Source organism: Prionailurus bengalensis, chromosome A1, assembly GCF_016509475.1.
Source record: "Prionailurus bengalensis isolate Pbe53 chromosome A1, Fcat_Pben_1.1_paternal_pri, whole genome shotgun sequence".
Taxonomy (NCBI): Eukaryota; Metazoa; Chordata; class Mammalia; order Carnivora; family Felidae; genus Prionailurus; species Prionailurus bengalensis.
This window is the reverse complement of record NC_057343.1, coordinates 101,674,299-101,695,202: the sequence shown is the minus strand read 5'-3', so window position 1 is coordinate 101,695,202 and position 20,904 is coordinate 101,674,299. Positions and strand designations below refer to the sequence as shown.

At 42.0% G+C, this 20,904-nt stretch overlaps 1 protein-coding gene across 1 annotated transcript in view; it reads right to left on the bottom strand.

The window, feature by feature from the left end:
• Positions 1–903: 903 nt before the first annotated feature.
• The window catches only part of SNX24 (sorting nexin 24), a 159,325-nt gene continuing 139,324 nt past the window's right edge, over positions 904–20,904 (bottom strand). Inside the window, exons 4-7 of the mRNA XM_043586286.1 lie at positions 8,766–8,860; positions 7,398–7,430; positions 6,798–6,862; positions 904–2,506 (exon numbers count right to left, since the gene is read on the bottom strand). Of these exons, the coding sequence (XP_043442221.1) occupies positions 2,439–2,506; positions 6,798–6,862; positions 7,398–7,430; positions 8,766–8,860 (261 nt within the window). The 3' untranslated portion in view covers positions 904–2,438. The remainder of the gene's footprint in view (positions 2,507–6,797; positions 6,863–7,397; positions 7,431–8,765; positions 8,861–20,904) is intronic.

Sequence of the window (20,904 nt, the reverse complement as noted above, 5' to 3'; positions counted from 1 at the left end):
TTCCTGCAGTGCAGGGACCAGGCAGTTCCAAGCCCTCCCAGACTCCCTTGAGGCTGGGGATTGATCATAAAGTTCTGCCAATTGGATATGCTTTCATGAGATGGAAAATGGAGGTGGGTGAACACGATCTTCCGGCTGTAGCTGTGGGCAAGCAAAGTCAAGGGTGTTGAGAGGGGATGTTAGTGCAGGTGGCAAAGGTGGACACTCTGTTCCAGGGCCCAGTCCCCAGATTCCTGCTATGAGGCAGTTATAGTGGTAACAATTACCTCCTGATCTTGCTTGCTGATACCCGGATCACAGCTACAGCGTAGTTTTTTTTGTTTTGTTTTGACCTCAATAGCTCCAGGAGCAGCCTCCTGGCTCCCTGAATTCCTGCTTAAGGCAGAGGTTGTAGCTCCCCTGGCAGGTGGGTATTAGATGTTGCTGGAGGATTCTGGAAGTCATTCCTGGATTATCCACTAGAAGTTCACTCTCCTCATCCTTCCAAAAGATTCTATGAGCATCCAATTTCTCACTATTCCATCCTGCTTAAAATACCTACCGTGGTTTCTATTTCCTATAACAGAATTGAAATGAAACGCAAAATTACACATTAAAAATTAAATAAAAAATGAAAGTCATCACTAAATAAAAATCCTCAAAAAACGTTTCCTGAGGTGTGTGCCACCAACAGGGCTTGGTTTATATATTAAAAAAAAATTCTTACTATCTTGGTAAATCATCAACTATTTAATGGGTACCTACTGGCTTAATAGATGTGGTAATTTAACACTTCAATTAGAGATAAATGTGAGTATGTATGTGAGAAGTTGTGTGTGTGTGTGTGTGTGTGTGTGTGTGTGTATAAAGAGATAAGACACAACTGGTGTTTCCAATAAAATCCTAGGAGAAGACAAATTGAAATATTTCTTCATCTCTGTTTTTATTTAACTCAAAATAGCTAACAATGAAACATTTAAAAAATATCTCCCAACACTTGAGCATTCAGTTATTTTCGGTTCATGACACTTGATTATTTAGTACTTGCGTGTTTCCAGCATGAAGTCACATAGCTATCATAAATGTATCTCTAAAAGTCTGCGGCAGGCTTGAAACATATATATATATATATATATATATATATATATATATATGTATACACACACACACACACACACATATATATATCCTAACCAAAAACCATGATTCAGTTATTGGTCTTGAACCCAAATATTTTTCTCCCACAAAGCAGCTTAGTAAAATTAATAACCATAAATAGGCTAGCTATGAGTTTTCAATGAAATGCCTGAATAGAGCACATACATTGTTTGCATATATGTTTTTATCCTCGTACTCCTCAAAATACAAACTTGTGTGAGATGTAGAGTGGCGTTAGATGATACACACATTTAACGTACATAAACTCCATAGAGGAGGTAACAAGAAAACGATAAGGAAAATAACAATTAATCCGGTGGCAATTCTACTCATTTAATGAACGAGTAAACCTCGATGAGTGCTGAAGAACCGTGAGGAAATCAAAATGAGGCTTGTCACTCTGGTGTCTCCTCAGGCAAGTCAGTTCACATCTGTCTCTCGGAAAGCAAGCATCTTGCAGGGCTAAGTACGATTCTAGTGTGGAAAGGTATGTGGTTTTATACAAAAGAGTCCCAAACAAACACCAACTCCCATTGGTCTTCAACAGAAGAAACGGTCATTTCTTCCAACATTGGCAGAAAACCTGGATGTGTTGGGTGTACAGAGTTTATTGATGGCGCCTTTCTGAAGGGCAGTCGAGGATGATCTCGATGTTCCATCTTATTTTAGGTACTGACCCCAGAAGCTAATTCCTAGGTAAGATGCAACCCTACTGCAATGTAAATAGAAATGACGTGGTTTTTTAAAAATGCCCTAACATTGACAGCGAAATATAATTTCCAGTTTAGTTCCATCCTCACATTTAGCACAGCATGTTTCTGTGATACTCTCCCGGTGCGGGCACTTCAGAATACACGTATCGCTGACTGAGAAAATCTCATGATAAAAAGATTAGTGTGTCACGACATCTGAACAACAACGACAAAAAGTTACCAAAGTAGATGAGTCTCTGTATGTTTCAGGATAAGGTGTTCAGTTAGCAAGTGGTGCAACGAAAGCAGAGAGTACCTTCGTTTTGTTATGCTCGGTGCTCACAGGGACATTCTACAACCTTCTCACCAGGTTCGAAATTGGCAGCTACCTTCTCCTTCTCAAATGCTCGGCCTTAACCTCAGCACCGCCCGGGGTTCAGTTTCTATTTTTAAAAGCACCATTCTAATGGAAATGTCCCTGCCCTGAATTAAGCTGGGACTGTGAATTTTACCACTAGCTAGAGCTGTTATGTCATAGAGTTTAGGTTAATTTGGTAGGTATCGATTTCCGTGAGACCTGCTTCAGCTCCTTCCAGCCATGTAGGATTTCTACCTGGGCTGCAGATGAGGGTAAAATATCCCGTGGAGAACTCCTTCAATAACCACATTTGGAAAATCTGAAAAACAAAAGGAACACAGCTTTTCTTAAGCACATCAGTGAAATACGAAATACAATTGCGTTTGGTAGAATTTAACGAGGTGAGGCCCACGGTAACTTAGGGATCCGCACCACCTTGTTTAGGATGCGTTATCTGTCACGGTGCCTTGGCCTAAAGCCACTTTAGTGCAGGGCCAGGCGCTGCAGGAATGCACGGCCAGATTTGTAGCTTATTGATTTAAGGGATGTTCTAATGGTTAATGCTGCTAGGCCCCAGCTCTTTATCTGAATGTTTTCTCACAAGGAAGATGGATTACACTGGCAATTCAATTTCTAACAAAATCTCAATATACTTGAAGGAATTCCAAGATTTCTACAGGGAATACTCGGCTGCAGTTTTTCCATTGTGGTTTACAGGAGCGTTTAGTCCAAGTTGTCTCGAGGATGATCGTGCTGTTACGTGAGCTTCCAAGGAGCAGTAACATTGGGGGGCCGTCTTCGAAGCTTAAAAGGGCACATTTCCGACAAAAACCATCTTGTCAAACTTGAAAAACCAGCCACGTTTTTAGAGGAGATACAAAGGAAACCCAGAGGTGTATGGATGTGGAGCCAGGAGCCAGTGATCGGAGCAGGGAGAATACGAATGGTAAGCTGCACAGGGGGACCTATCCATCACACGGCTCAGAGGTTCAATTTCTAAACTTCAAGCTGCACATGATTATACCCAGGATCTATGCTAAGCCACCCACTTTAAATAATATAGTTATTTTGTGAGGAAATTAGCTGGTCCAATACTTTAAGACAAAAACTTTACGACAAACACTGTTCACGTAGTAATCCAACCTCAGAGAGTTCCTACCCTGTAAAAGCACTCGCAAGGCAGGGCAGAAATGTTCTCGGAGGAGTGGACTAGGCAGAGGAGCTAGCCATGTGGCACGTCTGTGGCAGGAGGGACCCAGGAAGGATCAAAGACTGAAATGGGGGCCAGGGTGGAAAAGGGAATGAGGGATGCCTGGGTGGCTCAGTCGGTTAAGCAGGTTAAGCTCTGACTCCTGATTTCCGCTCAGGTCATGATCTCATGGTTTGTGGGTTCGAGTCTCACATTGTGCTGCTCACTGCTGTCAACACAGAGCCTGCTTCGGATCCTCTGTCCCCCTCCCTCCCTCACGCCGTCTCTCTCTTTCCCTCTCTCTCTCAAAAATAAATAATCCTTAAAAAAGAAACAAAAAAGAAGAAAAGGGAATGAGGGAGAGGCCTGGGGGCAGGAAGGCCAACTCAAGCACAGGAACTGGTTTCATCTGAAAAGCAATGGGAAGCTCCTGAAGGAATTTAAGCAGAGGGAGAAGGAAATGAATTGTGTTTTGCAAAGATGACCCTGGCTGCCATTGAGAGTAGACAGGAACACGGTCAAAGAGGTGACGAGTTCCACATGACGAGCGAGGGACTTCATAATAGTACCTACCTGATAGGCTGTTGTAGAAACTGGTGGGAGAAACAAAGCACTTGAACCCGACCTGGGCACACGGTGAAGTACCAGCTACCATCAGTACCAAGCGCTGTCTAATTACCGGGGATCTAAGTAAATAGCAGTCCCTGCCCATGCCACAGAACTTCTACGCTAGTCAGGGAGGCAAGCAAATGAATACGCAGACAAAATAGGTTTTAAGAATATCTCCAAGGGGTGCCTGGGTGGCTCAGTCGGTTAAGCATTCGGCTCTTGATCTTGACTCAGGCCATGATCTCATGGTTTGTGAGATCTAGCCCTGCATCTGGCTCTGTGCTGACAGAGTACAGCCTGCTTGGGATTCTCGCTCTCTCTTTCTGTTCCTCCCCTGCTTGTGCTCTCTTTCTCTCAAAATAAATAAACTAACTTAAAAAAAAAAAATGTCTCCAGTACAGGAGCATTCATTCAATCACCTTTGGGCGATGACACTTGATGTCTTATTGTTTGCTCTTATCCAACACGAAGTTAACATAATTTTCCATAAAACATATCTTTCATAATCTGCAACAGAACTTAAGCCTATATATGTTGATCTCAATCAGAAACCATGATTTTGCTAAGTGCATTTTAGTTCTAAAAGTTTTTCTCCCTCATAGAGGTATACTGAAACCAAGAGCCATAAACGGAAATATTGATCAATCTTCTTAAAAAATTTTTAAAAAATTCTTTATTTTTGAAAGAGACAGAGAGACAGAATACAAGTGGGGAAGAAACAAAGAGAGGAAGACCCAGAATCTGAAGCAGGCTCCAGGCTCTGAGCTGTCAGCACAGAGCCTGATGCAGGGCTCGAACTCATGGACCGTGAGATCATGACCTGAGCCAAAGTCAGATGCTTAACAGACTGAGCCACGTAGGCGCCCCATAATGATCAATTTTTAATTAGATGCCCAAACAGCATATATGAACATGCATTGTTAGCATATAGGCATTTATCCTTTACCGCCCAAAATATAAAAGTCTATTTGAAGGTTAGTGATTTACATCATCAGCATATTTCATATGGATTTAAGTAAATAAGCTCGGCAAAAAGGACAATATCATGAATTACTCAGAGAAATTCTGCACCACCTGGACAGGTCCAGCAGTGGCTTAAAGGCAAAGGGGGAAAATGAAACAGGGCACGGGGCTTGAGGGCAACAGGATGGGAAGGTGAGGAAAGACCTCTGTGAGCAGGTGCCGTGTGAACGAGGGTGCAGCAGCCAGCTGTCCTCACAGGTGCCAGGGTGCACACCTTGTGAAGGGCATTCCCAGCAGAGGGAACAGCACAGGTCAAGGTGCTGTATTTACTGTCCAGCGAGTGGTGAGCATTTGCTAGATGCTGGAGATTAGCAGGTAAACACGAAAGAGAAAAAGAAGGGAACAAAGTATGCCATCACTACTATAAAGGAAGCAAACGGGCAGGACGCTAATCGAAGTGAATGGAACAGTGGGGGTTTTTTTATTCAAAAAATTTCAGTATTTATTTTTGAGAGAGAGAGAGAGACAGAGCATGAGCATGAGCATGAGCAGGAAAAGGCAGAGAGAGAGGGAGACACAGATCTGAAGCAGGCTCCAGGCTCCGAGCTGTCAGCACAGAACCCGATGCGGGGCTCGAACCCACAAACCGTGAGATCATGACCTGAACCAAAGTCGGACGCTTAACTGACTGAGTCACCCAGGGGCCCCTAATGTGTATTTTTTAAACACAGAAGCAAATGCTAGAGAAAAGTGATTAAGTATTCCTCACTGAAAAGGATTTTATAGGAAAAATACTATGAGACTATACTCTTATATAGCAAAGGAAGCTCCCTCTGATCAGGGTGTTAAGAATGGACCCTCGCCAGAGCCGGGCTGTGTCCTGCCAGCCTTCTTTGAACTGACAGCTAAATCAGGGATCTCAGTGCATGGACTGCGGCTACAGAACGGTCCCTTCTCTCTTGCTGGTGATAAGGTTTTATTGTCAGAATGTAGGAATGGTTTCAACAGATAATTTATCTACGGGCTGTTTAGCTGCCATGCTATTTAGTTACTCTCAGAAACAAAGGCTGAAAATTCACTCTGTGCACAGAGCACACAAGAAGAAATCAGGCACCAGGGGTCTGCCCATCAACTATGGAGACTGGGCAAGTCAGGGACCTCCTTGAGCCCCGATTCTCTCATTAACCAGTGATGATACCTGCCCTGCCTAGTTCATAAGGCTGTTAAAAAAAATGCAATGAGATAATGTCTGAGAATGTACTCACAAAGAGCTGGGCAAGGGAACATTTTGAGAGGGACTCTGAATAATTTAAATTTCTTGGCACAAAGAAAGGACCCATCTAAAATATTGATTATATTTATGCTTAAATGAATTCATTATATTTAAGTATATATCTTCTAAAAATATACATCCCATCACCTAAGATGCCATAAATGAAATGGAAGTAGAGATACACATGTGATATATGCAGACAGCTTTTGGGAAAAAGCATTTAAATAAAAAAGAACCAGAGCCTTGGAATCAAACCTCAGCATCTGGATAAAAACATGCAGAGACCCAAATAACATCATCAAGAAAAAAAAAAAATGAAAAGACGATAAATACCTTTCCTCCTTATTACTCTAATTCAAAATCGCCTGGTAAAGTAGAAAGAAAAATTACATTTCTTGCCGAAAGCCCTGCCCCAATTAAAATTCTGAATGTCTCTTACACCAAGAGCACTGTTTTATTGGCAGATTATTAAGCCCTGGACCAATGTCACTCTGTTAGACCTGTATTAAAAACGTGGTTTATGTGGTGCAGGGTCAGATCAGTAAAGAGCTGTTAGCAGATGACAGGTTTGATTACCGCTGGCTGCAGGCAAGACGTATGGATCCCTGAGGAACAGTAGCACCGGCTGGTGGGACAGTTTGCTGGAAAGGTCAAGAACAGGCATGTCAGCATCAGGGGACGACGGTAAACAGAAAACACTACAAACTAGCTTTGAGGGGATCAAACTGCTGTGTGGGGACATCTCAAGGTTTATGTATCTAACCGCGTGGGTGAAGGATAGCAAGCTGAGTTACAGGGAATAAACAAGCCGGGCGCTCACCTTCTAAACATTTCTTTGTGGAATCTGAAGCAGATCTACAATCTATACGATAAATCACTGCTGAAAAAACGTCGCTGTCGTCTTTTTTAATCTCGTAGCACAATTATTGATAAAAGAGTATTCTTATTACTTGCACAAAACAAAGCAGGGCTCCTATGGCTTCCCTCCTGGATATAACTGTTTACTTCTCTAACTTTCTATCAAATATTTATAATCTGAAAATCAATTTGCTAACAAACGTTTTCAAGAAGATCATGACTTGATACCCTTACACCAGGGTTAACTAAACATTTCACAAAACCACAGTCCTATTCCTGGTTTTATGTAAGTCTTGACTGGCCAGTATTAGTTCTTACCTTGATTCTTCAGATTCTGTCTCATCAAACGATCTAAAAATTTTTTTAAAAGAGGAGAGAAAAAAGACCATGTAAGTTGGGTGACTGTTTACGCCAACCAAGGAAAAAAAACCAGCCAGCAATCCTAGAGCTCCGAAATGGGAAACATTTTGAAAAGAAAGGGGTTTTTCCAGAGTCACAGCATGACTGACGCCTCCTTCTAAGGAATCTTGTGAGCACGATATTCTCGAATGTCAATCTTCCTGACGATCACTTAAAAACCTGATGGTTTTACTTTCAGACTTGTACAAGGGAGAAACGATTTCACTCTGTCATTTCCCACATTTCTTCTTAAAAACATCCCTCTATAAACCCCCACCTCATAGCAAGTACACGCAAGTCAGAACAGGGCACACTGACAATGCCTGTTATTTGGTGAGCAGTGTGTGTGTAATTCTCGCTCTGGGGTGAGTGGAAGGTGGCCCTGAGCAAACACTGCCAGTGAGGGGTCTAGTGTCTGCAGCGTCTCGTCCCGCGGACGGCTGGGGTGTAACACGACTTTGGGTGTGGTCAGCTGGAATCTTGTAGTTCGAATGAATACAACCCTTTCCTCTGCTTGGGCTCCCAGAGACTTTGTGATGATGTGTTTCTCCATAATGGATTTAATTGGGCAGGGGTGCTGCTAACTGCTTTCGGCAACAAGCTTCACGCACGTCAGGGGCCCGGAGTTGGGTGAGGAGCTTGTCTCAGAGTTAATTCTGCAGAAGAACACCTTCCCAAGTGCTGAGGGTATCCAATGTTTGGTTCCTTGGAAGACAAAGACGGGGGTCTGCATCCCCTCAGGAAAAGGTTCTGCGAGAGAGGCAGCAGGGCAGCAGAGAGAGTTCACACAGGAAGGCCTGGGCTCTACCAACTACGAGGTGAGAGATTGTGGGAAAGATTCTTAATTCTGTGTCTCTACAATAAGGCACTTGGGTAAAATCATCTTAAGGTCCTTCTCAGCTTTATGATTATGTGACTGTATGTGTATGGGGATATAGACCTAGCTGAAGTATCCACAAATAAATATATGAGTCTCTCAACAGGCTATCTAGGTTCATAACACCCGTCTTGTAACATCACTCCATGAAGCAGCAGAACTTAAAAAGTCAATTCCTTAAGTCTAAAGCTGAGTTACTAAGCCTTGGTCATTTGGCCACAATATAGTGATGAGGGCTGATGAGGAATTCCTTTGACTACAGGCAGGGGGCGCGTGAGCGCTGTCCCAGCAGAGAGAAGGGGTGTGGCCAGGCTGGCCCTTTCCAGTACCAATGGGGTTATTGGTTAGGCCAACAAGTGACTGCAGAGTAGTTTCAAATACATGTCCAATGGGTGAACAACAATCCTTACCCACAACTCTCTGCCTTTGGTAGAGAGGGCAAGTGTCGCACATTTAGGAAATCAAGGAACAGCTTGGGGAGCTCTTCATTTTCTAAAATGACAGCCTGCAAAAGTAGAAAACAGAACGGAGAGAGTAAAATTTGCTAGGCGATCTATCCAACGAACTACTTCCAAACATCATGAGCACCCATCTACGTTCTTAGCAGTATCATTCTTCACACTCTGTATGGGGAGTGGTCCCCATCTTACCCACTAAGAATTCAGGAGACATGCATGCTGTTCAGTGCCAGCAAATAGTCCATTTCATCTATTCTCTCACCCAGTCGGCATTTACGGAACATCTACTGCATGTCAGGTGCTGACAAGGGCGCAAGTCAGTGGGCGACCAGGCAGATGTAGTTCTTGCCTTCGTGGAGGTTCCAATCAGAGTATTTTAAAAACCTGGGTACGTCACTAATACTGCTAAGATATGTACATCAAATTTTCCTTACTGAGTGATAAGGTGGTCTGGGCTGTGTGTGTGTCTATAAGAGATTGCTATTGTTTAGGAAATTTTTCATATGGCTTTGCTAACTGGAAGAGTGAGACAAGATCCCTCAGCTCTCACCTCTTTGGGCATTAGGATTAAGTGACATTAATTGCTCTGTGGACAGCTCCACTTAAAGGGTCAGTAACAACTTTACCACTAAGTGTAAATCAGCATATATACTAAAAAAAAAAAAATCTATACTGTTCTTCCATTTAGGGAACACTGCTAAAGACGTGGCATAATGGCAGAACCATGTCAGTTCTCGGCTATCCGAATTATGCAAGTGCAAGGAGAAATCTAATGGAGAACTAGAGAGTGCATTTTCATGGGTACCTATTTTTTACAAAGAGAACCATGGTGTGTGAACCGACTGCACATCTGCCCCTCCCGCACCTTTGTTTTGTTTTTGTTTTCAAAGACCATGGAGAAAGCATCAAAGACTGTACAATAATCTCTGAAAGTAACAGAACTCTCTTCAAGGGTCTTTTTCATATTGTATCACGGTTCTCCTCCCCACACCCCAATAAGCATGTGTGGTTTACAGGACAGTGAGAAGTGATGGTCAAGTATCACTCACACGGCTGATCAGGTACAGCTGTGCAGCGTGATGCATAAGGCTCCAATGACAAAAAGGCCAAATGATGTATATTTAAAATACCTAGCTCAACATAATCTGTTGCTTTTAGTCATAATTTACGCACCGAGTGGTTGTATTTCTAGCACAGTTTGCAGATAGTTGCCCAGTTCAGGACACAGAAATGGAATGAACAATATAGGCTGACCCCTGCACTATGCTAGTGGCTCAACCTTCCTGCTGTTCAGTTGCTGGAGAAGACTCATCTGGAAATCCAGCTCTGCCTTGGTCTCTTCCTATTCCTTACATAGCCGGCTATACCCACTGAGGCTTAAGGACAGTAAGTAAAGAAGCAGGAAAACAAAGCAATACACAAAATAGAAAAAAAAAAATCCCTTTTCCAGGGGCATGCTTTCATTACTATTTCCACTGACCTTCACCTAAATTTTTATCTACTCGAGGAAATTTTGGGAGTGCCTCTAAGGTCATTATTTCAGTGCCTGGAACTCAAAGGCTGTAAAAATCATCATATATATGAAGCTCCCAGGAATGTTTGCTGTCAAGTTGCAGTGATCATTTCCTCGTTTCTAGATATCTGTTTAACAGGATGATACAATACCTATCTGAATAATAAAGCTTAATGTTGTAACAAATACAGAGCTGGTAACCCAGGCAATAGTTTTAATTATGTGTACAAGTGGTAGCTTTCAGATTAAAAAAAAAAATGGGGGGGGGCGGGTAACACTCTTATCTCCACCCCCACCTTTTAAAATAAATTAAATCAATAACAAGTGTGGGACACTTTTAATGACCTGAACTACTTAATTTCCAGGATCTTTAGACATGCCATCCATCACCGCAGTATGGAGGAAGACATCTCTTGAGTGTTCAGGGGGTTAGTTTGGTTTTATTAATGCAAGATTTAGGGAATTTTAACAAGGTGAATTGTTTATTTGCCTTGACAGATTGGCTTACAATGCACTGGCTACATCTACAGCATGATCATTAATGACAAAAGACAGGCAAAAAGCTGTTTACACTGCAACACCAGGACAGGAATTAATCCTGCTCAGCCTCCCCAAACAGAGTAACTACAAAGAGATGATCACATTTTTTTTTTTAGGTAAGATATACTTGCAAAAAAAGGAACATCGAAAACTCCAGAAATTTGTGAGCATTTTTGTTAACTGTTTGCTGAAAATTCTCAAATAATATTTTTCATAAAAGTCACCAATGTGGATTTCAGGATTTACAGTTGTAAAGAAAGTAGCATTGGGGGAAGAGGGTGGGTCAGTTAAGCATTCAGTTATATGGGGGCAATACCTCCTAAACTCTGCTAAGGCTTGTAAGAAAATGATTAATACTTCAATCCAAACAGACATAGAGTGTAAAATGGTAGTTTACCTAATGTAATATAATAAGTGCAAGTGAAATGACTGTCATTAATTAGCGCGAAGATGCACAAGAGAAATTACATGAGTTTCAACTAGATTGTCCAGTTCATAAACACACGATCTCACTCTCTGAGAACCCCAGCAGTGATGTGGGGCCTCATGACTGTTCATTTACAACTTTTTCTATGAGAAGCTTTCACTGAAGAAGATCACTCCTTAAAACTGCACCCTGGAGCGTTCCACCTTCTTGGGACCTCCGTCAGGTCTAAATACCCAATTTTATTCAATAGGTAAATAAATACATATAAACCTATAATAAATAAAAAAATATTCTCTATAAATATAAATAAATATAAAATAACTATATAGAAGTTACATTTTAGATATCAAATTAAGTTTCCCCATTGCTATAGCTTGCTTAGTATGATTTTTTATTAATTTTCAATGTTTCATCATTTCCATTTCTTAGAGAGGCAGGATGGTGTGGTAGGACGTATGGAGCTTTAGGACAAGAACTGGGTTCCAACACCCCTTATTTTTCTACCTTATCAGCTTTATAAAATCCTGTGGCTACCTCACAGGATTAGTGTGAGGATAAGATGATGTGATGTCCCCAAGAGTCTTTGGCACACCATGAGTCTTCGACAAAGGTTCATTGTTTCCTCAGAATGTCTTGTTATATCAATTCCCAACAACCTCTTTTATTGGTTTTAGAAGTTTGGATCACTGTCCATCTAGTGAGCCGGGGCTTCTTTCCAATTTTAGTATATGTGCTGCCGAAGCGAGCACAAGCCGGGGCTTCTTAACCCTCCATGATTCATGGATCCCTTTCAAAATTGGATCAAACCTGAGAATCTCGTTTGCTGCAAAATATGCATACATATATAACTGTGCTGACAGTGGCAGGGGGTCACAGGCCCCTGACAGTCCAGCCAAGGACACCCGCTTTCAGTTCCCGTATGACAGTAACGCTGCTGGGCATACTCTTCATTTGGCTGGGAGCCTGCAGCACTCACTGTTGGCCAGCTCCCCAAAGGACACGCTGGCCCTCTTGTTCTAGTTTTCTGCCTCTTTGTCAATTGCAACCCCCACTGGGCTGTGTGCTGCCTTGCTATTAGAATTCATTAGTGCTTTCGGCTCTGGGCTGTGGTTGAAAATATTTATCTGGCAGTGGGGCTAACTTTCGGAAGGATTCTTTCTGGTGGTTCAAAATCTACTAGTGCATTGAATTTAGAAAGGAGTTCAGGGGTGCCTGGGTGGCTCAGTCGGTTACGCATCTGACTTCAGCTCAGGTCATGATCTCACGGTTCGTGGGTTCGAGCCCCGCGTCGGGCTCTGTGCTGACACCTCAGAGCCTGGAGCCTGCTTCGGATTCTGTGTCTCCCTCTCTCTCTGCTTCTTCCCCTGCTCATGCTCTGTCTGTCTCTGTCTCTCAAAAGTAAATAAACGTTAAAAATTAAAAAAAAAAAATTAAGGGGCGCCTGGGTGGCGCAGTCGGTTAAGCGTCCGACTTCAGCCAGGTCATGATCTCACGGTCCGTGAGTTCGAGCCCCGCGTCGGGCTCTGGGCTGATGGCTCAGAGCCTGGAGCCTGTTTCCGATTCTGTGTCTCCCTCTCTCTCTGCCCCTCCCCCGTTCATGCTCTGTCTCTCTCTGTCCCAAAAATAAATAAAAAACGTTGAAAAAAAAATTTAAAAAAAAAAAAAAAAAAAATTAAAAAGGAGTTCATACTCATGGCTTCTGTGTCTTTCATACGAAATTCGAGAATTTAGCAATCTGTAGTGTTGAGGGTTCACAAGGTTAGCAAAACGTGGAGGAAAATATTGTTTAAACGCCCATCACTGCTGGGTCAGAGTACAACCGAGGAGACATGAGTCCCCTACATGTGTTACAAGAGGAGCATTTTGAACTGCTGTGCAGTGATGGCCCCAGACCCAGTGCTATTTAATCGATTAACTGATCACTGTGATGGTAGAGGTCTGACACTGGATCCGAGTTTGGACAGATGGCTGGACAACTCATTTATGCAGCAGGACAACACAATTCAAAAATGAATATGGCAAGTTAGAGAAGAACTTGGAAATAAATCCCATTAAATTCCATTTTACAGGTATAAGTAATGAATCAAATACCCCAAGGGGCAGAATTCACACCACAGATGTAAGACAAAGAGTAGGTGCTTGTATACAAGTGCTGTTGTCTCGAGTGGTAGGTCAGCAAAAAGAGTTGCTTCCAGAACTTTTATAAAATGAGCTAAGCAATCAATCCTCTTGCTCCCCTTAATGCAATATTATCTAGCACCCCCAAAATGAGAAATAAGAATAAATTTAGAAAGGCTTAGAGGTGAGCAATGAACATGAAGAAAAGGCTCAAAATCATTTCCAAAAGAGGTCACCCAATAGCAAGTACCAAGCACAGAATGATGTGTCGCTGGGCCAAGGAGTGTGGTCCTTCGATTAACTGTTTTTGTTTTTTTAAAGGAAGGTGGAGATGTTCAAAGCTGCTGGAATGAGAAGAAAGCACTGTGCAAACCAGCTGAGAAGTTACCTGTCTACATCTAATTGAAACCTGTGCAATAAAACAAGCAAAAGTGGCCCATGTGGGGGAAGAGCCTGCTATGTTAAGAGCTTCCAAACAGCCTGGGCTCTGAACGTCTTTTAGTTGCGCTTTGATACACATGCAGATTGTAGAAGCTGTAGGATTAACAGAAGAATGCACTGAAGAAATGTGCACGTAATTCATCACGTAGGAGCCATGCAGACTAAAACCCAGGTTATTATTAAGAGGTACATGGGCAACGGGGTAAAATCAAGAACTGAAACAAGTGTGTGCTATCCTATGTAGGTAATGGAGGGCTGTTGCTGTATCCAACTCGGATACGCATAAAAACTGGGAAATTGAGTGCAACTTGTAAGAAGCAAAAAATAATAATTATTATTCTTTACACAGTGTTACTCGCTTTCAGGATAATAAATAAGTGACTTTGCATACAACAGGTTTCCTGCAGAAACCTCACTCTAAAAGAATGGGTGCCCAAAACAAAAAACAAAACCGAAAAAACCCCCAAACCAAAAACCTCATAGTCTACAAAAACATTTACAAAAAAATTGCCTGAATAGGGCAAAAAAAACAACAGCATTGCTACCAGCATCCCCCGCAAGCTCAATGTTTACTCCAGGAGAAATGTCTTTTTTATTGAAAAGGTGCAATTATCATCATGTAACACAAATCACAAAATCCCGATTTTTCTACCTTATCAGCTTTATAAAATCATGTTCCCAGAGGATACCATTGATTAGTTGCACATGTTCTTTCTGTGACATCCCAAATACTTAATTGTCAGTTATCTTTTCTTCTTCAGTAAGTAAAATGCAGTCACAAAATTACAGAGGGACCTGTTCTGCCTTAACCTTTGCTAGATGCCATCATGCAGTGGAAAACACTGGTAAAATATCACAGGATAACGCCATCCGACAAGGGAGACATATAAACACTGTAATGATTTCCCACGAGTTTCCATTTTAGAAAATTGTCACTAAGGCGAGCATAAACGGTGACACATCTCCACCGAGGACACGGCGAAATCGAACGCTGGCATTCTAGTTAGGTCCAAACCTACCCAGCAGCCAATTATAACAGGAACGGAACATCTTGTTGAAAACTTGGACAAGACCACTTTGCTAACCTTCCGAGATCGCTGCACAAAGCTGCACTGTTTTCACTGATTTGATCCTTTTATTCTCTCCTCAAAACGTTAAAAAAAAAAAAATTTCTTCCCTATCGTCGGTCAAGGTTTGTTACAAACTGCAGGGAACCTCTCTTGTCACAACAGCCAGGATGCTGAACTAAGTTGGGAGCTTTTCAGGAGTCTTTAAAGCCCTGATCCTCCTCCATCTGGTTTGGTTTGAAATGTTCGTTGGGGTGACAAAGTTCATGACAGGTTTTCCTCTCTTTGCCAGGAAAGATGCTTCATACCAGACCTGCCTCAGAGGTGCAGCTAAGAACAGAGAGGGAGAAAAATCAATGCCTCCTCACTGCAGTAAGCCGGCTGCAGTGTCACTGTCCTCTGGGACCGAAGCTACCAGTGCACAGAGGCTCTGCAGTCCTCAGGCTTCTGCTCACCTGCACCCCAGCAACTGCTCAGAATTTCAAAATTGAGTCATAGTAAGCTTATCAAAGGAATAAATACTTACTATTGTTTAATGTTTATGTATTTTTTTGAGAGACAGCGAGCAGAGGAGGGGCAGAGAGAGAGGAGGACAGGGGATCCCAAGCAGGTTCTGAGCTGACAGCAGAGAGCCTAGGCCGATGCGGGGCTCGAGCCCACGAACCGCGAGATTGTGACCTGAGCCGAAGTTGGATGCTCAACCGACGGAGCCACCCAGGCGCCCCTCAAAGGAACACTTTTAAAAAGTCAGATGACCACCTAAAAAAAAAAAAATCAGATGTGTGTCTGAAGAGCCCAGTGTTGCCACGTATCCTTCATTTTGTGTGTGACACCATTCCCAACATGCACCTAACTCTGTGTCTGGAAAAACTGCACTGTTCACAGAATTCAAAGAGACAAGTGCTATGGTTTCACAGGGCTTTACAGACTATCTTGGAAGAAATCTGAGGACCTTGAATGCTGAATGCCACAAGAACCTATTTTAAATGGTAAAGAAAAAAAAAATATGTGAAAAGAAATAATGTAATTTGGCTTACGAAAGATCTTAAAGAAATTCCATTTTATAGCTAAAAAGACCAAACTCATCGTGGAACAACAGAAACTGAAACACCAAGCATCTTCAGAGCTATTTTAATATAAAAATTGATGTGCTGTGTACTTCTGGAATATTCATCAAACACCTACTGGGTACAACCACTGACACAATGGTTGGCCAAACAAACAGGGCATACAGTCTAGTGGGGAAGATGAATGGTGTTCAAACAATCCCAGTAATAAGTGTAGGATTACAAATGGAAACAAGTACTTTGAAGGAAGTGGCTAGCTGTTTTAAGTGTTAGCAACAAAGCATCCTTGTTAACCTATGGAGCAAAGGAACGCTTCCCTGGGAAGGTGATCCAGGAACTGGGAGAATGAGCTGATAGGGCAAAGGAGCGGGATATTTCAGACACACAGCATAGCATGCTCAAAGCGGGAAGCGTGGTCATATTAGAAAAACAGACGCCAGTGTGGCTGTGTCTGAGAAAACAATGAAGCTGAGCTGGAGAGGCTGGGGGGGGGGGGAGAGGCTTCTGGGTCATGTCAAGGACTGTACTCTTTTTCTGTGGATTTTGGGGCCAGTGAGCAGTGTTACCTGTGTGAGTGGTAGGTGGGGTATCCGGGTACACATGATATGATCTGAATGGTATGGTGACTATAAATGGTGACAGCAATAGTGCCCCTCAGATCCAGCATTAAATCCTTTCTCTGGCTGTCTCTAAATTCCTTATTTTATTTTATTTTATTTTATTTTATTTTACTTTATTTTATTTTGAATGAGAGAGCATGCACGCATGAGCAGGGGAGGGGCAGAGAGAGGGGGAGAGAGAATCTCAAGAGGCTCCACACCCAGCTGGGAGCCCAACTCGGGGCTTGATCCCACGACCCTGAGATCATGACCTGCACCAAAATCAAGAGTCAGATGCTTATCCAATGGAGCAACCCAGGTGCCCCTCTAAACCACTTCTTAATCAAGCCACTGAGTTCATGGTAACAACTATATTTTCATTTCTACTGGTTCTTTTCTAAATCTACCTGGCCTATTTTTCTTTGATGTTTGATCTTTTCCTATGCCTTCAATTATTTTAACACATCTTCATTTTTGGTTTTCATTAAATTTCCTTTACTTAAAATTCTTGGGGTTTAATCCTGTTGTTTTGTGTCTGTTGACTCTCACTCATAGCTATTTATTTTCTTCTGTGTTTTGTAGTTTTGATTCATAAGCTCATCATCAGCAGGGCATATCTGTGGGACAGTTCAGGTCAAGTTCAGGTATGACCTTTCTGTGTGATTTTGTTTCTGTTCCTAGGAAGCATAACCCTGACAGGGATCCCTAGGATACAATCAGCTTTCAGCCAATGATTACGTTAACTTTTCAGATTGGAACTTACGAGACCCTGTGGAAACTGAAAAATATAAACCTTAAACTCTCATAAAACCTGGTTGGGAAGCATTAGGAAAACTGTCCATGTTCATTATGTTTTTCCTAGGTCAGTGGTCTCTAAAGTAGGCTAGAGGCATGTGGGAAATGCAGCAAGATCACCACGATTCAGGAAAACAGATATTAGAATTTCTTTTTATTTTGGGGCCTGGGTGCCTCAGTCAGTTAAGCATCTGATTCTTGATTTTGGCTCAGGTCATGATCTTACGCTTCGTGAGTTCGATCCCCGGGTTGGACTTTGCACTGGTGGTACAGAGCATGCTTGGGATTCTCTGTCTCTCCCTCTCTCTGCCCCTCCCCTGCTTGCATTCTCTCTCTCTCAAAATAAATAATAGACTTTTTAAAATTTTAAATTAAAAAAATAAATCTATTCTTTCTAATAAAAAAAAATGTTTATTTATTTATTTTGAGAGAGAGAGAGAGAGAAAGTATGAGCAGGGGAGGGGCAGAGAGAGGGAGACAGAGAATCTAGAGCAGGCTCCACACCAACAGTACAGAGCCTGACGCGGGGCTCGAACCCACGAACTGTGGGCCAAAACCAAGAGTCGGATGCTTAACCAATTAAGCCACCCAGGCGCCCCTATCCTTCCTAATTGTTAATGTATGGATTTATACAGGAGCACAGTTATATAAGTTATTACTAAATGTGCATATATTCGAATGTTTTGCTCAAACATTTTTCATGATAAGGATCTTGGGCCAGTAGACTCTGCCGTTGACAACAGAGCACAATAGAGCTGGTAAGATCTGGTGAGACTCAATCTATCCAGACAACACTTGTGAAACAGTCTACTTAGCTTAGTTTATCCTTTTTTACTAAGAGAGTAGCTCCATTACCGGAAACGCCCTTCCTGCCTCTTTTCAAATGGCCAACCCCTACCTCCAAGTCTCCGCTCAAGCATTATTTCCCTTAAGAAACTTTCCCCAAACCTTCAGTATGCTAAATTCTTTGTGAAAGAAACAAAAACAAACAAACCAGAATCATTTCATGTGCTGTGTGGATTAAGAGTGGACTGAGTCATATTAACTTTCCAGAATTTTGACCTACCAAATATGGACATTTTCACAGTGGTTTAAAACTACAATAATATTTACTTAATGCCTACTTTGTGCCAAGCCCCTCATCTTAGTTAATTTTCACAATACGGTGAGACACCATCATCATGCAAATTCTACACAGGAAAGATTTGGGGCTCGGAAAGGCTAAATCACCTGTGCGAGGTTTCTCAGAGGGTAGGGGGCAGTCAGGATCAGAAGCCAGGTCCCTCCAGCTTGAAAACTACTGGACCAAGTGATGTCTCCATTCGGTCATTCACTCATTCCATAAGTATTTACTGACATGTATTGTACTGTGCTACAAGTTTAGCTCTTTTCTTAGTGAAATTAATTGGAATCCTGATTTTTCCCAAAATATATTTCCCGCTGTATTTATAAATTTAATTGACCCCATTGACAAATGTAAAGGAGACACTGAAACTGACTCTCTTAAAATACATTCCTGATTTTCCTTGGATTTTAAATTTATCTTAACATCTCGACTAATTCTTACATCTTACTATTCTTCTTACAGAAGAAGAAAGGCAATAAATTCCATTAATCTCTGCCCTATATTAAAAAAAAAACAAACAACAAAAACAAAACCACAAACACCTGAAAAAACAAAAGCATAATCCAAAAAAAATCTGGCCTCATAACACTTCAAAACCTATTTGACAATCTCTGACCAACTCAATTCCTTTTTGACTGGGAAGAATACTTTAAAGCCACATTTTATACACTTTTGATCTGTTCCAATGACCTAATTATATGTTGAATAACAATGTGACTCAATTACAGATTATAGATAACACCAGCATTTGTGAGGCATTTCCCTGATGATCCAATCAAAACAAATCAAAACAAACAACCAAATGAAACAAATTCTAAAAGCAATCATAAACTGACTGCTTACCTGTAAGGCAAAAGTAAGACCATGGGATGAACATTTGAATAAAACTTATTACAAAGCACACCAAACCTGATTTGGTAATTCAAATAATGGGGGTTGGGGAGGTAAGACACTAATTTAAATACAAATTATAGGATATGCTTATGGAAAGGCTGTCTTAATACTTTAAAGAAGAAATAGTAATCAGAACTGGGCTTGTGTGGGGTTGCCTGGAGACAGCCTCAGGAGACTGGTTTTTAATGAAAGATTTACAATTAGAATAGCCTAGGCATGTGGATGAACTGATGTTTTTAAAGTATTTAAAGGGCTTGAAAACAATCTGCTCTCTCAAGTCCCTTAAACCTTCCTCCAACTACCTAATTTATGCCTCTGATTCACTTAAGCAGTCTCCTTCTTCATGAACTGTACACTTGGAGCCAGCTCCAGCACTGGTGGGGTTCATGTGGTGGGTCAGATCACTTAGGACTTCCTAGGCCTCCACGTCCTTATGACACAGCAGTTAAGACATAGGACACCAGGCAAGTATCTTTTCTTTTTTTTTTAATGAAGACCCCTAACGCCATTTTATATTTGTCAAATTATGAGTACCGCATTGAGTCTCCTGTGTAAATGCTATAGTTGTTATTTTGCAGGAATTTAAGACCCTTGGATGAGCAGAACTCATGGTGTTTGGTACTCAGTGGGAAGACTTAGTGGAAGAGGCCAGATGGTGAGTGGAGACTGTGTCAAGATGCAGGAACAGGTCCTCAGAGAAATGACACAAAGGATGGGAAGTGGCCCTTGCAGAGACAGTTCAGAGGTTTAAAGTTAAAAACACACCTAGGAGGGAGTAACAAAGAAAAGGGGAAAGAAGCCCTTGACCTCTTGGCTGCAACCAAAAATGTAGTCAATAAAATCGCTTACATAAAACACACTGGTGGGTTAAGAGCCGTCCAGCGGGACCACACCAAGGAGGATGCAACACAATAGCAAGAAGAGAAGAAAGTAGGCCTATATGTACATGGCTGTTAATCATTCACAGGAAGTCTAAGTGGGACCCCATTCTTTGCATCCATGGAAAGAGCCTATCTATTCTAGCCCTTCTCCCAAATCTAACGCTGAGATAAATACTCCCATACTTGGAACTAAATTATAGATGTTTATTCAGGGATCATACTTTCCTGGAGGTTTTCAGGTTATACCAGTCTTTTTCAGATAAACTCCCAGGTATCCCTGGAAGGAGGAACAGAATGAACACACGGGAAGCTACCCTACACCTAAGCAGAAACATGAAATTTCTGCCTTGCCTTCTGCCACTGGAGGCTGTGGTTCTGACCATCAGGTGCTACCCAAGACCCATGCTTCCCTTCATCCTTATAAATGGAACATCAATTTTGTTGGCGGGTGTGGCCATTAGCCAAGGTTAAAAAAGCAAACAACAACAAAACCATCACAACATCTGTTCCCCCAACATTTTCCAAATGCCTTTGCCATGGGACACAGAAACGGCCACTAAAATGTCAGTGGAAGTCACTGGATGGCAAAGATCCAAAACGTTCCTGAAAAGGAACGGTCAGGT